Below are 19,016 nucleotides of genomic sequence, written 5' to 3' on the forward strand. Positions count from 1 at the left end.
GGCCCCTATTTCATGCCTGCCATAGCTCTAGGTACTGGAGAAACAGCAGTGAGCAATGTGCCTGCCTGAATTCTGATCAGGGGCAGACAGATGAGCGGTAATGAAAAGTGCTAATAAAAAAGTAAAAATTAAAAAAGAGTGTGAGGCAGTGTGAGGGGCGCAGGAGTGAAGAAAGAGTTTACCAAGGATAGTTAATAAGGCCTTGCTGAAGAAGGGCTCTGAAAGCCCTACTGAAAGATCTGAAAGATTTGAGGGTAAACAGCAAAGCAACTGTTTCCAGAGTTGAAAATTCCTGGCTCTGGAAATGGAAAGTGTAAATGTCCAAAAGCAGGAGGGTGCATGACATGTCTGTGGAAAAGCAAGAAGGCAAGCCTAGTTGGCCTAGAGTAGACAAGAATGACAGAGAATTAAGGGAGTGGGTATGCAGGAACCATAAGTGAGGAGGCTTGTAGGCTGAGGACTTTACATTTTATTCTGAATATGATAAAGAAACCACTGAAGGGTTCTGAAGAATGATGTGGCACTATCTGATTCTGTGGGGAAAAGACTGTAGGAAGGTAAGAATGGGAGCAAGGGGGTTGGCTACTGCACCAGCCCAAGCAGGAGAAAATAGAGACAAGAAGATAGATAAGAATAGTAGCAATAGAGGGGGTGAGGAGTGATCAATTCAGAAAACATTTCTTTAAATTTTTTTTTTATTGCTGATGCAGTGCCTGGACGGCTTAGTTGATTAAGCACCCAAGTCTTAATTTTGGCTCAGATTATGATGTCAAAGTCATGGGACCAGGCCCCGTATCCACTTAGCATGGAGTCTGCTTGCCCCACTTCCCCTGCTCTTCCTCTTTGCTCTCTTTCTCTCTCTCCATCTAAAGTGAATAAATAAAATCTTTAAAAATAAATAAATAGAACTGACAGAATTTAATGATGGATAGGATGTAAAGGATGAGAGAAATGGTAAAGGGGAGAACATAAAGGAACCACATAAAATTTTTTAAATATAAAGTTAACATTGCTTTTGTCATCAAGATGAGCATCCATCCTCTTAGAAGAAATAAATCATAGGAGCTTACTAGGCTGAACCACACAAAAAGACATAATTTAGCACCTTCTTTACAAGTTCCTAGGTCAGGAGGGAAAAGAACAAGAAATGGAGCTTCAGCGACCCAAGTCTGCCCAGGCTTTGCGGCTTTAAATCACAGTACCACTCTAACTTGATTCCCATCCAAGTCTGATACTGGCTAACAGTGCTTCAGGATCTCAATCCCAGATGAAAAATAGGAAGCTGAACAACTTTTTCTCCTTGCCAAATAAGCCCATGGAATGATGACATAAGATTACACGTGTAAATAGTGTTTTAACTTGACTGTAAGTGATGTTAGAAAAACCTAAGCAACTTCTCATTTCTTGAGTAATAAGTAATACCACAGCTTCAGGATTAAAAAAAAGAGAGAGAGAGAGAGATCTAAGGTACTATACACAAATGTAAATCAACCAGAAATGCAAGGAATCGTACAGCTACAAAAAAATACTTTGTATCAGGTGAAAGAGATACAAACAAGACCACACAAAAGGAAATGAACATAGAATGCCAGTTGAAAATGACCGTTCCTGGGTTGGGTGGACAACAAGGTACAAAGGCCGTGATGATTAAGGAAAAGAAAATGATAACTGGAAAAAGTTTGCATCTATATAAAATAAAAATGTAGAGAAAGTATCTTTGGGACATTCCTGCATAGATTAGATACATGAACCACGGACAAGGGCATAGGAATACATGATTTCAGTGACAGAAATTCTCATATCAAATTAGAGTCTCTAACTGTTTTACTATATGTAAAAAGATCTTTTCCACAGAAGGAGGAGAGAGGGAAGGAGGAAGAATTGTAACCCTAAATACGAAGAATGAAAGAAACTCCAACAAAAAGGCATAAAAATGACAGCTTTAGTGTTAAATATAACAGATGTCTTATTACATAGTACTCAGTGTGTCATATTTGATTTTTCAACTGTAGAAAGCAACACTGTTTCAAATTTAAATTTCCAAATAGCAATAGTTAGATAATTATATTCTTTTTCAGTTGCAATGCTTGTGCCAAGTACAGTTTCAGGGAGTCCTAATAGTTGAGATATATATCTGTTATCATCGTTTTCCAAGATAGTTTAGCAACTTTAATGAAGAATGCCTGCTGGGTCACAATTGATAGTTCAACACTGACGACTAGTGGCCAAAAATATGTAGTTAATTCCCTATCTAAGTACTCTCCTAAGACTTTTATCTAAATTTGAAACATGTAGTATAAATTATGAAACATATTAAAAGAATTTTCAAACATTCCAAAAATTACAAAGGAAAAATCTGTATCTCTTACGTCTTTTCTGTCCATTATTTGCTATGTCTCCAAATCAAATTCAATCAGCCTTTGATATTGACCCATAATGGGAACAACACCATAAGGTATTGGTTCATTCACATCCTGACAGTTGAATTAACACTTTCAGAAATCTATAACTAATATTTTAAAGAGATATTAATTTCATAATTCATGTATCTGAGCAGTTCTAGTCTAATTTTTTTTTCTAACTTCGTCTGTTAGGCACTAAGAAATCAGAAATTTAGCTGTCCTAAATTCCCAAAATAATGTGAAAAACAGTAAAGTACCATATCAAAATACTCTCTAAAAAGTTAAACTTTAATTTTGGTTGCCTTAATTCTTGAAGAATGCTTGTAGGATTTCAGTTAAATCATTTAAACTGCTACCTATTCAACTTCAAAGAGGTTAAAATTTGTTAACATTCACTTTCTTAGCAGAAATAAGAGCAGTAGGATAATACAACACAGACAAATCTTTGAGAGAGAAAAAAAGTTTGTTTTTGTAACCAAGGGTGTAACAACATTCAACCAAATGGTCACTTAGATGTGAAAACAATGGGAGTTTCTTCAACAACTATTAACAGACTGTCTGAGTGGGATAAACACTGAATTACATGCCCCAGAAAACAGGTGAGATGGACAAAGTTCTTGCCAACAGCAGTCCCATTTTGGTGGGAAAGACATACAATAACATAAACAAATATACAGTTATAGGTGGTGTTAAGTGCTATGAAAAGATAAAGTAATATGATCTGATAGAAAACAATGGGACAGAAAAGAGCTATTTATTTTTTTTTTAGTTGTTTTTATTTATTTTGGTGGGGAGGGGCAGAGGGAGAAAATTTCAAACAGACTCCCTGCTGAGCACAGAACTCCTCTCAAAGCTTGATCTCAGGACTTTTTTTTTTTTTTTTAAATCTCAGGACTTTGAGATCATGACCTGGGCCAAAATCAAGAGTCTAGGTTTTGTTTTTTTTTTTTTTAGTTTGGCTCAACCAAATGAGCCACCCAGGCATTCCAGAAAAGAGCTACTTTAGAAAAGGGAGGGGCAGGGCAGTTCTCTCTGAAGAGGTGGCAACAATTAAACCCAAAGGATGAGAAAGATAAAAGTTTGCTGAAGGTCTGAAGAAAAGTGTTCATGTGAGACACGAGAGGAAATCACTGTGCTTAGAGCACAGATTTCTTAGAACAATTTGTAGTTATAGATGCAATATTTAAATTTGAGAATAACCAGGGGCGCCTGGGTGGCTCAGTGGGCTAAGCCGCTGCCTTCGGCTCAGGTCATGATCTCAGGGTCCTGGGATCGAGTCCCGCATCGGGCTTTCTGCTTAGCAGGGAGCCTGCTTCCCTCTCTCTCTCTCTCTCTCTGCCTGCCTCTCTCCTGCTTGTGATGGCTCTCTGTCAAATAAATAAATAAAATCTTAAAAAAAAAAAAATTGAGAATAACCATTTAAAAAATGGAAATGTAACCATAGCCAGAAGTATAAAAATGAATATATAACACATTTCAATCCAGTAGAAAACAAAAAAAAGGGGGGGGAGGGGAAAAAAACAACAAAAAAAGAAAAGATGTTAAAAAAACAAATAAAAGGATAAAAACATTTCCAAATGCATAAATAGTTTTAAGAAAAAGTGACTAACCCAGCCATTAAAAAAGTCATAATTTATCAAATGATAGTTTTAAAGTCCAACTGTAAGGTGTTTATAAGAAAAAGAAACATAAAAAAATAAGTTACAAAGTAAGGATTAAAATATAGCAGAAAAATCATATGCCAAGACAGTAACTCAAAAAAATGCTAATATCAAGAGGAACACTACAGATTAAAAAATACTTGACCAAGAAGTAATTAATTCATATCCATGAAACAGACACAAAATAGAACAAAATTAAAAATTAAAAAAAAAACTAGTAAAAAAAAAAATCACAGAGAGAAATTAACAATCCTTATTATACTGAGAGGCTCTAGACGGACAGATTTAATAGAACACAAAAGAACAGAACAACAAAATTTACTAACTTGACTTACTAAATTATAGAGGTGTGCATGTATGTGTGCCATATGCTAAACTGAAAATGTATTAAATTTTTGTACTCATAATATCTGCCAAAAAAACTGATCATGGTACCAGGTGTCAAAATGGAAGTTTCAACAAATTTCAAAGGAATTAAAAATTAATAATAAAAAGAGTTAAGTAAGAATACACACATTTGGATTTTTCAAAAGGCATTCCTAAGTAAGTCTTAAGTTACAGAGAAAGTCATAAAAGAAACTATAAAAGATTTAGAAATAAACCACCATAAAAGAATAGCATATCAAAATATATGGTAATTTAGTGATAAATTCACAGTAATTTTTAAAAGCAGAAAAATCAGCTAATGTTTCAACTTGTAAATCTAAAAACTGAAACAGAGTAATCCTAAAAACAAAAAAGGAAGAAAAAATAGAGTTAAAAACAGAAGTTGATGGACTAATAAAGCTAGTCAAAATGAAAACTAATAATCACATGTCTAGTAAAACTAGTAAAGAAAAAGGAATAGCTAATATTTAAGCAAGAAAGTATATAGCTTCAAAGCAAGATTTAAAAATAATAAATCAGGGCTATGATTGCTTTTAAAATTAACTTCAAAATACAGGCAAAATGGATAACAAAAAATCATCAATTACCAAACTGACTTTTTTAAAAAATAAAAAGCTATACAAACCAAAACAAACAAACAAACAAACAAAAAAGAAAAAAACTGAAAACCTCAGCTACAAAAAGGATAACAGGTACAAATGGTTTTATAGGCGAGTTTTAATAAACAATCAAGAAATAGACAGTACCTCTCTTAAACAGAGCTAGAAAAGAGAAAAAGAATCTACCTAATTCATTTCATGGGGTTAATGTAACCTTGCTTCCAAAACCAAAAAGAGCAGTAGAAAGAAAATGATAAGCCCTCAATCATTAATAGAAATATAAAAGTCCTAAGAAAACACTAGCAAATTAACTCAGCAATGTATAAAAAATAATACATTATAACCAAATAAATGCTGGGAGGAGTCAATATTGATTAATAAAGTCAACCATATTTCAATATCAAAAAATAAATATAGCAAGCACCAAGAATATTTGATAAATTCTACAATACATTATGGTTTTTTTTTAAAGAAACAAACACAACTCTTCAAAATCTAGGAATAGAAGGCAATGTTCTTAATCTAGTAGAGAACAGCATTGAAAAAACCAGGAGCAAACACATGCAACAAGATTAACAGTTTAGAAGCATCCCTATAAAAACAGGAATAAAGCAAGAATTCTTGCTCTTTATTTCTAGTCGACATTGCACTTAAGCTTCTAGCCAATGCAATAAAGCAACGACAAAAAATTATAAAGTTAAACAATAAATTGCCTTCCATTTCATATATGATTATCTACACAGTATATAGTACATGATAGTAATACATGAAAGCTGCTAACAAATTATAAAATAAGATCACTAAGCAAAATTGTTGCATACAAAAGCCACGCATAAAACGAATTACACTCCTATATACTATAACTAACCAATCAGAGATGTGATAAAAGAAAATATTCCATTCACAATAGAAAGATACTTAAGAATAAGTCCAACAAAAGATGAATAAGACCTTTATATATAATTATAAAACATTATTGAAGAACACTAGAAAACACCTCTCTTCAAATTAATCTATGTAGTCAGCATAATTACAATCAAAATGCCAGCAGGATTTTTCAAGGAACATGACAAGAGATTTTCATTATCATTTTCCAAAGTATAATGAAAGCTATAATAATGGAGATAAAATGATATCAGTTCGGGGGTACACAAACAGATCAATAGAAAAGCATATAGAACCAGAGAGATACCATGGGAAACTAGATATATAACAGAAGTGGCATTTAAATCAGAGGGGAAAGACAAATTATTCAAAAATGATGCTGAGGCAACTCATTAATCACATAAAAAAATAACAGATTCCTTCCTCGTGCCACTAAAAAAGTAAAATTCCTGAGGGAAAACACAGTAATCTAATATTTTCAAATGCACAAATGATAAACAAGCTATCTGCACAGGCACAAATGCAAACTGCCAAAAAAAACATGTGAAAAGATATTCAAATTCACTAATAGAGAAATGCAAATAAACATAAAAATGAGTTAACACTTGATACCCATAAGCCTGGCAAAAATTAAAGAGAATGTAGGGAAAAGTGCCATTTTCAACCACTTTACTAACAGAAATGTAAAAGGTTAGAACCTTTTGGAAAAAATAATCTGATAGCCTCTATTATAATAAAAATTCATCTCTGGTAATAAAAGATTAAGTTAGAACCACATCAGCTAGTTCAAGGAATTTCCAGAAAGTACTGGTAAGAGGAAAAAGCAAAAAGCAGAATTGTGTGTGCATGTGTGTGTGTGTGCGTGTGTGTGTGTAAAATGTGATCTCATTTTATTAAAATGAAACATACCAAAAAAGTCCTATATATGCAAAGGCATAAATGGCCCATATACCTCTGTCTATGATAATTAAGAGTAACAATTAAGGAAAATATAAAGGGATCAATCTACCAGGCTGTTCACATTGGTTCCTTTTTCTTAGGGAATGGGGTTAATGGTTGATGATCAGAGAATACATAAGAGTTGGGGGGGGCGGGAGGGGGGTGGAATAAGCCAAGCAAATAAAACAAAAGCTGCATTAAAAAGAGAATGTATGAGCATTTATGATATGATCACATTTCGTTATACATTTAAATTATGTATGAATACTTTTCATATTAAATTACCTAATAAAAATGTTAAAAGAATTATGTAAGAAATAAAACTAAAACAGTGGATCAAAACAACGTATGAATATGGTCACTACTTAATGCATTTGACAAATATTTATTAAGTACATGCTATGTGAAATGTGAAAAATACAAAGTGTTCAAAAAGAATACAATTAAATATCAAGAAATAGTAATTCGTAATAACCTGGGGAAAAAAAAACAAACTCATGTTAAATAGATCACTAGATGGGCGCCTGGGTGGCTCAGTGGGTTAAGCCTCTGCCTTCGGCTCGGGTCATGATCTCAGGGTCCTGGGATCGGGTCCCGCATTGGGCTCTCTGCTCAGCAGGGAGCCTGCTTCCCTCTCTCTCTCTGCCTGCCTCTCTGCCTACTTGTGATCTCTGTCTGTCAAATAAATAAATAAAATCTTAAAAAAAAAATAGATCACTAGAAACAGAACAGTGAGGAGAAAAAAAGCCATCATTGCAAAAAGAGGAAACTAGTCAATGGGATTAGAGTTTATTAAAAGAATAAAAACCAGGACTTAAATTAAGGCTCAGACTTAACCTACACATAGAGCTCCACCCCATAAAGAATAAACAATAAAGGAAGAGTTCTAGAATTTTCCCTAGCTATACACATTTTCCTACAGAATAGCGCATGTGTAGTTGTCCTGTTGTGATACTCTACTTTCATGCCGTTGGTAGTCTGAATGTCCTTGCATGTCCCCCCAACTGTGTTACTCAGTGCTTACTACATCCCACCTGGTCACCCAAGCCTCAAAAGGACCACATTCTAGAGCTCATGTCCCAAGGACTAGGAAAATAACGTGCATTTTCTGGGCCTCCCTCATGCTTTCCATGGAGCTTGTACTTTAAACTCCCATTGAAAGTCTAATGGTCTTTCTCAAAGCCCAGGGAGGCTATTGGGCTGGTCAATGTCAGAGTGATTTAAGGGGCATTTATTTAAAAGGCATCAAGTAACATCAGTGGGGAAGGGGATACTTGTATGTGAAAATATCGGGGCATTGACTATGGAAACAGAAGGGTAAAGTGTCAAGCAAAAGTTATACAATTCAGCCTTGGGAAGATAAGTGAAGTCCAAAATCTACCAGCCTCAGAAAGGTCTCCTGGTCAATCCAAGCCAAGCAGGGGAGTCTCTAAAGGAAGGGGTTAATAAAGGACACCTTAGAACATATGCCTGACTAGATTCTCCTCTGAAATGACACAGAGGTCTCAAGGGAAATGCTAAAGCTATTAAGAGGACATTAGGAATACATTCTTGGCTTCCTTAGAAGCTTCTCCCTTAATCAGTTCAAACTAAATACATTTATAAACTGTACCCAAAGTTTTTCTTAGGTGAAGTATCCATATTACTCAGCATCTCTGGAGCCACAGTGACATTTCTGGGAAGGAACAAATAGCATTTCTTCATTAGGCTTTTCACAATTGGTACAGATGCCAAAAGATGAAGAAAAATATCAGGAAAAAAATCTATCGTTTTAACTTTTCTGTACAAGGCTTTAACATTATTGATAAGGCTCACATAATCTGATTTCTCATAGATGTACAGACTGAAAACCACTGAGCTGAGCACCCATCTTACACCTACCAATCCCCTACTAATCTTCACCATCTTCAATTAAGATTCCATTCTTCAACTTCCCCATAGACTTCTCCGTGAAGTACCTACAACCTTGAGGCACCTGATTTACCCTAAATCACTCGCAAGCATGGCATATTACTGGTGGGAGTAAGTGGGAGAACTAGCACTTTAATATTCTATGAAATGTTCTGAAAGGCATATACAAATATGCACCCAGCATTTATCTCGTGTACTTCATTTTAAGTCATTCAAATGAAGACAAAGATAAAATATTCAATTTAGTCTGAAGGCCAGTTGAAGATCCTTAGCAAGTTAAGAAAATCTGACATTCATGTGACATCAGAAGCACATGACTAGTTAGTTGAGACTCAAGGAAGCAGTTTACAGAGTGTCCATAGCCTTCCTACTTAGACTATAAGAGGGAAAAAACACACATCAACTCATTAAAGAGTGAAAGATTCCTAAGACCACTAAATAGGAAGAGGAGATGGCTGTTCTTCAACCAATTTCCAATGATTAATACTGTATTTTTCATTAAATGGGAACAGATAAAGCTCCAAGGACCTAAGGACCTCATTAGATCACTAAAAGGAAGCAAGTTTTAGCCAAAAGTACACCCTGCCTCCCCATAATACGACATTATACCTAGAAATCGCTGATATCCTGGAATTTTTAATGATACTTCTAATCTCTTAACAATTTTTAAATGTCCTAATTTTCACTAACGTTGAATTATATAGATCTTTAAGGGAGGCAGAAGAGCACAGTGGCTGAAAGTCCAGATCTCCTTACTCATCTATGAATTCATTTTTCTCACCATAGCCAGAAACAAAATATATCAATTACTATCATCATACAGTATAAGTATTTGCAAAAGTATTTTTTAATATTGAAAAGAAAGCAAAGTGTTTCCTCTCCTTAAACATGACCTTTCTAGATCAGCCTAAGCCACTTAACTTGGGAGAAGGAAAACATATCAGCCTATATTAATCCTTCCCAGCTTCCACTGCACTGTTTAATCCAAAAACCACCTTTTAAAAGCATATGGGTCACCACTTATATTAAAGTGACAAAATGTGAAATTAAACATTTCTTATCAATAGCGATCCACTACTGTATTGTCAGAGATGGAATTCTAAATCACAGCTCAAGCTTTTAGTCAAACTGACAATTACAATGCAAATATTCAGGCTCTGGTTTCTCAAGAACAGGGATGGGAAGCAATCTTCCTCTCCCTCTTTGTAATTTTATGCATTCTGCAAAGAAAGAAGAAAATAAGTATGGAAAATTTCTCTAATTTTCTCTTGCAAAAAAGAACAATTGTCTATTCTTATGCTCACCAGATGCAATTTACTTTGAGAACAAATGTATAAAAATCAAGGTTTAAAAAAGAAGGCTACCCACATGCTGTATCTAATTATTCAACAAAGTATCCTCTTCAAAGTAATTACCTACTAACAAGGGTATGCCTCCTTTTGTGAAATAGAGGAAAATGGAATTTTAGAAAACAAAAGTAGATTTTCTATTGCTTACATTATAATTTCAGGGTTGCCATTTCTGCACCTAGTTTTCAATTGGCTAGGTAGCTCCTAATAATTAAAAAAAATTTTTTAATCCTCCAATTTATAAGGGTCAATGATCTTCAAGCACATATACATGCATTTACAGAACACCACTTTTAGAGAAAATCATTTTGTAAAAGAAAAAGAAATCCTTTTTAAAATCTTTTGTTTTGTCTCAATTTTTTATACTTTATGTATAGATATAAGACACATTTAAAGGAAATTCAGGGCGCTTGGGTGGCTCAGTGGGTTAAGCCTCTGCCTTACGCTCAGATCATGATCTCAGGGTCCTGGGATTGAGCCCCACATTGGGCTCTCTGCTCAGCAGGGAGCCTGCTTCCCCCTCTCTCTCTGGCTGCCTCTCTGTCTACTTGTAATCTCTCTCTCTCTCTCTGTCAAATAAATAAATAAAATCTTCTAAAAAAATAAATAAAAAATAAAGGAATTTCAACAAACCAATTTTCTATAATAATAGTAATAAAACATAACCAACATAATACAATGAAATTTACAAATCTACACCATTAATTAATTAAAGGAAAAGGCAAAAAGCCTTTCCTCACAGTATGAATCCAATTAATAAATGCAGAAAAAGCGATAGAATGTGTTAAAAAAAGAAACACTATTTAGCATCACTTATAGTAATAACTGTTTCATGAAAGAATATTAACAAATGTTAAAATCTATGGGTGAAAATACGATAATAAGCTATTTTCAAGTTTCAAAGAATCTCCACATACAGTAAATACTTAAAAAGGCATACTATTAAGATTTACAGTGGAGAAATTTGGCAGACAACACTTTAACCAAATGTTCAGCTTTCACCAGTAATGGGACACTTATATGCCTTCTAATAAGATACCCTGGGAAGAATGCAACACCAATTCTCTGCATTTCCTGCCAAAAGTCCATCACCTGAATCTGAATTTAGTCATGAGACAGCATCAACAAACCAAAATGCAAGATTTCTACAAAGTGACTGGCCAGTACTCTGCAAAGTTGCCAAGGTCATAAATGACAAAAAAAAAAACCTGAAAAAACTGTTCCAGATCAAAGGAGACTAAAGAGACACAATGGTCAAACGCAGTATGTGACCCTGTATTATAGCCTGGACCAGAAAAGGATGTTAGTGGCTAAATGTGAAGAAAAACTATAGATTATATCATAGTATGAATCCAGTATTAAATTCCTATGATTATGGAAGAGAATGTACATACAATATTATTTAGGTGTAGGAGTATTTACATCACATCTGCAACTAGCTCAGAAAATTATGTATATGTAATATGTAACTTATATATTATTATTATTATTACATACATATAAAATGTGAATATTGGAGCAATCTAGGTAAAGGGTATACAGAAATCCTTTGTTCTAATTTTTCAACTTCCTCCTAAATCTGAAATTTCAAAATAAAAAAGTACCTAAAAGGTAAGCAATCTCAGTTTTGGAATGGCATGACTATAGTCTAGTCCAGGGGTTGGCAAAATTTCTACAAAAGGACCAGAAAGTCAATACGTTAGCCTTTGTGGGTTATATGGTCTCTTTTAACAACTCCTCAGTGCTGCCACAGTGTCAAAAGACCACCCACAAACAGTAAATGAACGAAGGGCTGTGTTCCAATAAAACTTTATTTACAAAAACTAGGCAATGGGCCACATTTGGCCCAGTGGCCATAGTCTGCTGACCCCTGAAGTCTAGTTCACGCCAAGGAAAATTGATCAGAGTAATCATACTTTCAGTTAACATTTTTGAGCACATGCCAGATATTAAGTGCTTTACAAGCATTAACTCATTTATCCTCACACCAACATGAATAGGTAAATACTATTACTATTTCCATTTTCTACAGAGGAAATGGCCTAGAAAAGCAAAGGAATTTGCCCAAGGTCACCACAGACAGCAAGCAGTAGACTTTGGGTTTGAACCAGATAGGGCTATCTTCACACACTGAACTAGATAACATACATGCTATACTTCTCAGATGCACTGAAATATACATGCAATGACCAAGGAACTCTAACAATTTTAACAATAGCTAAATAAGTATCCAAACTATCCGAACTCAAGATTTACATTCTGAGAAAGTTTTTTTCACAAACCTCCTGTAGCTGCAAAGAAAGAACTCCCAGCTGATCCTGACGTTTTTCCACCAGCTCTCTTTCTGTGCGCATCTCTCTTTCTATTTCCTGAAGCCGTCGTTCCACCCGATCTGAAACCTTAACATGAAGAGACAAAAACAGTGACATTACAGAGCTGTTAGGCAAAAAGAGAATATACTGAAGAGATATTTTATGCCAGATACACTACCACCTAAGCATTTAAAAATGGCTTGTTTATAGTGTCCTTTTTAATGCTATTATAAAACAGCTCACCAAAAAAATGGACTGAAAGTTACAAAAGAAAACAATCATTAGCCTCTAAATAATCCAAACCTGGATCCCAATAAAAGACTTAAATCTTTCAAAGTAGAATAATTCAATAGATCAGAATTAAAATATACTAGAAAAGAGTGCCCTCTGGTGAAGTAGAAGGGAAATACCAAGTTTGCCAAGACAGCATTTTTTATTCTATTAATGATAAACTCTTCTATTTAGTTCTTTTTCATTTTAATTTTCTATAAACATGACCTGCCTAGAAAAGTTTTGATGTCTATGAACAGCAAATAATTAAATGTGTTTTTCATTAGCTTGTCAATCTTTTCTACTGTGATCTACAGAAAATAAACCAGCTGTAAAAGATCAAAAACTAAAGTCAAACAGAAAAATGTTTAATTGGGACTCTCTAAAATAAACATAAAAGAATGTTTTCTCTGATGCAAGATTTTCCTTGCTAAAAGTTGTACAAATTCAAATACATTTCATGCATATCATCATACAGTCCCCTAAATAAAATTTACCTATTTGATGATGTGCATATTTCATGCAGGAAGCTATGGGAGGATAAAAGACATTTGGGTTCATTTAAGAAAAGCAATACACATAGCCCTGTAAAAAGAAATCTTTTGCTAACAATTCTATACAGCCAGAAGGGTCCTGGTCACAAGGAGTCTTGCTGGGGCAACAGAAATGTTCTAAACTGGACCATGGTAATGATTACACAACTCGTACATTTGCTAAAAAGCACTGAATTGTGCACATAAAGCAGGTTAACTTTATGATAAATTATATATCAAATCAATTTTTTAAAATGATGCTGGTAAACATAAGTTTAATTAGTTAATAAAACCTGAAAATCAAAATATTAAAAAACCTGAAAATCAAGAAAATAAAAAATATTTTTTGATATTCTATCAAAAAAAATTAGCAGCTAATATTTACTAAGAATGAAAATTCTTGGTTTTCTACCTTTTATTGCTTAAAAACAATTAAGATATTTACTCTGATAGTGTTTTACTAAAAACTCAAAATACTGTTCAGCATCAAACTTCTGATTTATCATAGTAATCAACTTTAATATCTCAATAAATAATTTACGACTGCATCTGAAATAAATGTAGTATCTGCTGTAAAAGTAAATAATATTGGAGAAATACTAAAAAATAAAAGGTTTTTAATTTATGCAATTTTTACAAAATGGAAATACCTTTATAGTTCACTCTGAATATAAAAAGTAATTAATAGTGAATGGAGAGGGTGGTTGGGTTATAAACATTGGGGAGGGTATGTGATATGGTGAGTGCTGTGATGTGTATAAGCCTGACGATAGACAGACCTGTACCCCAGGGGCAAGTAACACTTCCTATGTTAATAAAAATAATTAATTTTTTAAAAGTAATTAATAGCAAAACTTATCAGAAAAAAAATACAGGATCATCTCAAACTCATTAGGGTGGCTGCTATCAAAAACAAACAAAACCAAAAAAACAGGAAATAACAAGTGTTGGAGAGAAAGTAGAACCCTGGTACACTGTTAGTTTAGTAGGAATATAAAATTGTACAGATCATATGGAAAACAATACGTTGATTCCTTTAAAAAAACTGAAAATGGGGTTACCAGCAATTTCATTTCTAGGCATATACCCAAAAGAATTGAAAGAGAGTCTTGAAGAGATATTTGTAGACACATGTTTATAGCAGCATTATTCACAAGAGCCAAAAGATGGAAGCAACCCAAGTGTCTGCTGACAGATAAATGGATCAACCAAATGTGGTTGCACATACAATGGAGTATTATCCAGTCTCAAAAAGGAACAAACTTCTTACCCATGCTACAAAATGGATAAACTTTGGAGACACTATGCTAAGTGAAATAAGCCAATCACAAATAAACAAATATACTGTATCATTCCACTTAAATGAGATACCTGGAGTAGTCAAAGTTATAGAGACAGAAAGTTGAAAGGTGATGCCCAGGAACTGGAAAAAGGGTATCATGGAAAGCTGTTGCTTAATTGGTATAGTTTCAGTTTTGCAAGGTAAAAAGTGTTCTAAAACAGTGAATGTGCATAACACTACTTAACATTTAAAAGTGATATAGTGATAGGGTCGCCCAGCCAGTGCCACAGTTGTTTCAGCATCAGACTCTTAGTCTTTGCTCATGTTTGGATCTCATGGGTTGTGAGATCAAGCCTGACATTGGGCCTTGCGCTCAGCGAGGAATCTGCTTAAGACTCACTCTCCTCTCTCATCCCCCACAACTCAGGTGCTCTCTCTCTCTCTCCCCCTCTCTCTCAACTTAAACTAAAGCTTAAATATAAATCTTAAAAAAAAAAAAAAAAATTGAGGAGTACCGGGGTGGCTTAGTCAGTTAGGCATCTGCCTTAGGTCCAGGTCAGGATCCCAGAGTCCTGCGATCAAGCCCTGGGGTCTGGCTCTCTGCTCAGTGGGAAGTCTGCTTCTCCTTCTCCCTCTGTGCCTCCCCACCCCATCTCTTTCTTTCTCTCTCTCAAATAAGTCAATAAAATCTTTTAAAAGTGATATAATGGTAAATTTTACCAAAGTTAAAAATAAATAATAAAGAATGATAAAAAGAAATAAATACAATCTGCTAATATCACCCATGAAGAGAAAAACACTGATAGTATATATATAAATATAGTATATTTTTCTCTGCATATGTGCATGACTAGTCAAACACATATCCAGTTCACTTCTTTAAATAAAAATGAGGTGTTATACATAATATTTTATAAGTTTTTGGCAATTGACATATCATGGGTAACTTTCCATGACAACAAATAAATCCACATCCTTTTTTGTAACAAATGCAGAGTTTGCCCTAATTGATTACAATAATTCCTACTATCATTATCCTACTGATAATGGGATAACATTTATTTTTACTAATAGATGCTATGGCAAATACTCCAATATAGGATAATTTTTATAAATTAAAGAAACAATCTTTTTTTTTTAAAGATTTTATTTATTTATTTGACAGAGATCACAAGTAGGCAGAGATGCAGGCAGAGAGAGAGGAGGAAACAGGCTCCCTGCCCAGGAGAGAGCCCGACGCGGGGCTCCATCCCAGGACCCCGGAATCATGACCTGAGCCAAAGGCAGAGGCGTTAACCCACTGAGCCACCCAGGAGCCCCTCAAGAAACAATCTTTAAGTGGCACTGTTGAATCAAAAGGAATGAATCACTTATTAGAAAAAAAAAAAAACACAAAATAAAATAAAAACTTTGGAAGTATTTTGGATTTTTATCCAAATCCTTTACTCTAAAAAGAAGACTCACGAGATGAAGTCATTAACCACACAACTGATCAGTGAGAAAAATAAGCCTAATGCAGGTCTCCCTTTCCAGCAGCATCTTATAAGCCCCAGGTCCATTTTCATGCATTCATTCAATAAACATGCGTGGACATTCATTTGTTCCAGTTGTTGTGGTAGGTATGTATCTGGTTTAAAATCTACTTCAATAAATATTTGCTATCTATTCTGTTGTAATCTATCAATAACCATGTTATTCTAAATGCAGTGTTGACAGAATTCTGAGTTCAATTAATGACCAACTCTTCCAGAAACAGCTAGATCCATGTTTAGATTTTTAATTTAAATAGTGACCCTACTATAGAAAACTGAAATAAAATTGACTTTTCCTCCATGAATAATCAAACTTAATAAGTATTCATATCACACTCAAATGGGTAGAATCTAGACAACTAATGAACTGAAATTTCCCCTGTGGTATGAGGCCCATGCAATATTGATTGTTACCAAAATTAAATCTTAATGGAAAATATTTTCCATAATATGTTATAAATAATAACTATGCCCTTCTAATGGGAAGTATAAAAGAAACTAAACAAACAAAAGTCTATGAATCATAAAGGATTAACAAATCAAATCTTGGCATGTCTGATAGGAACCAACACTTTTTGCCTCTCAAAGAAAACTGTGTCCTATAAACTTTCAAGATATATTTTAGTTATTGAGAAAATGCATGATAAACAGCTGTAGCCTCAGAGTAATGCACAATAAAAGTGAATAACAGTATGTACCAAAGAAACTAAAATTGGTGAGAGATAGTGGCAGTCGTTCATTTTTCTTTATGTATTTGTACAATATTTTAAAGTTTTCCACAGTGAACGTGCATCACTTTGGTAATTTTAATTCAAACTTAAATCTGGAGGGGGGAAACAGCTGCAGCCTCTGAGAAGTTTAACATTCAAATAACAAAACTAAATGTTCTCTGACAGCATGCTATCATGAATTCACAAATACAACACAATATGTCAAAGTTATAAAATGTAAATGTCGACTTCAATTGGAATAAGTGAATTAGAAAATCTATATTAAGCCTTGTATAAATTGGAAACAAACATCATGTGGCCTTCAGAAGACCTTCCAAAATTCAACAATATTATTTTTAAGTTTGGCATTAGACAATTTTTCTCAATCAGGACTACATACACCCATATGAGGTATGAGATGCCCTCAATTAGGAGATACCCCTACTTTGAAAGTAAATTACAGAAACACAAAACAAGCTATAGCAATACAACTTGATGGGAGGAAATAACAGTTGAACAATTCAACTGAATAATATTTAAGTGTGTATTATTTTCCAGGTTTAGACACTATAAAAGAATACATCCTGATGAGCTGGGCACACTGCACAGTTAGGTAAACTGGGTAACCGTATACACCAATTACACCAATGAGCTGAGCACTAGTGAGGTGTGACATAGTTGTTCAATCATAGCTCTATCTGATATATAGTAATTCTTAATACATGGTAATAAGGATAAAAGAAGTGAACATTCTGTGAATTCAGCTGTTAACTTTTAGTTCAGTAATTACATTTCAGACCCCCATCAACACTCTTGACTGCAGACAGTAGTTACTAGTTTTATTTGCTATATAAAAGAAATAAAAATGAAGTAACTCTTCATTATGGGTTCTTTGTAAGCAATGAAATGTAAAACATTAACAAATGTAATGTGCAACATGCAACTTAGTATTTTCAAACTCCAAACTCAAACTATCCCGACTAACAACATCAAAAAACAGCATGACAGTAAAACTGTCCATACCTTACTCAAAACTACAAAAATCTCAGCAGAACACTGAGGATATTTGAGTTTGGAGCAAAGTCTGTGTTATAAGCATACTCACAAGTTGTATACCTATGTACCAAGTTAAAGGAGCCTCATAAAATGGCTGCAAAACAGCAAAATCCTGATAAAAATAGCATTAGAAATACCAAATATAGTAACAGAACCATATATATGCAAGACATTCATGGAGTTTCATTTCCAAAAATGACAGCCTAGATAATTCAGACCAAACCTTCCACTAAAAACAATTCAAAAAACTAGAAAATTTAAACAAAAACCAGCTTTAAGGCACTGGAAAGACATACAAGACCAAAATGAATGAGAAGGGAAAAAACCTCAGAGGTTAGTCCATCTTTTCTCCCTGAAATATCAGCCCACGTCAGAAAAAACAGTTGTAATACTGAGAATCTAAACAGAGTTTTTAACATATGTGTGGGGCTACAGAGGAAAAACTGGAGGTGAGAGATTTTCCAAGGAGGGGGGTGCCTAGTTAAAATTCCCCAACCCCACCCCCAGACTTTGGGCTAGATTCCCTCATGGTCATCCGCCAGAAATAAGGTGAACTAGAAATTGTTGAAACTCATCATTGAAGTTTTAACATTGAAATAGCACAAAAAAATAAGGTAATCCATGACTGCTATGGCCCTTATTCTATAGCAAAAAATAAATACATATTATCATACATAATAATTATCAAATTAATTATCCTTAATAAGAATGAAATATATTTTCTGTCAAACAAAAGTAACAAGATAATCAAAAATAAACAGTAGGCAAAAACAATGTAATCAAAATCCAAGAAAAATAAGAAATAACAAATAGAAACAGAGCTTTAGAAGACCTTGACAATGAAGTTATGACACAGAGATACATAGATTGAGGATTTTGCCAAAGAACTACAAAGTTAAAAATAATAAAATCAAAATTCTAGAAGTGAAATATGTGGTAAATGAGAATATAAAATCAGTGGGTGGGTTAACAGAGTTGATTCAGCTGAAGAAAGAACAAGTAAATAAAAGGTCCAAAGAAAATATTCAAAGTAACTAATAAAAAAACAATATATTTATAAAAATGAACATAAGAGACAAAGGGAATAGGCACAAATCAAAGGAACACAACTAAGCTCATCACAGTAAAACTGCAGAAAACCAAAGAGTAAGAAGAAAGACTCAAAAGCAAATTAGAGAAAAATATATA

General features: G+C 34.0%; 1 protein-coding gene across 4 annotated transcripts in view; it reads right to left on the reverse strand.

The window, feature by feature from the left end:
• CEP128 (centrosomal protein 128) overlaps nt 1–19,016 on the reverse strand; it is a 398,290-nt gene that overhangs the window by 331,013 nt on the left and 48,261 nt on the right. For all 4 annotated transcript variants that reach the window (XM_044229569.1, XM_044229570.1, XM_044229571.1 and 1 more), the window contains one exon: nt 12,416–12,532. In XM_044229569.1, coding sequence (XP_044085504.1) covers nt 12,416–12,532 — 117 coding nt within the window. The remainder of the gene's footprint in view (nt 1–12,415; nt 12,533–19,016) is intronic.

Source organism: Neovison vison, chromosome 13 (genome assembly GCF_020171115.1).
Source record: "Neovison vison isolate M4711 chromosome 13, ASM_NN_V1, whole genome shotgun sequence".
Classification (NCBI taxonomy): domain Eukaryota; kingdom Metazoa; phylum Chordata; class Mammalia; order Carnivora; family Mustelidae; genus Neogale; species Neogale vison.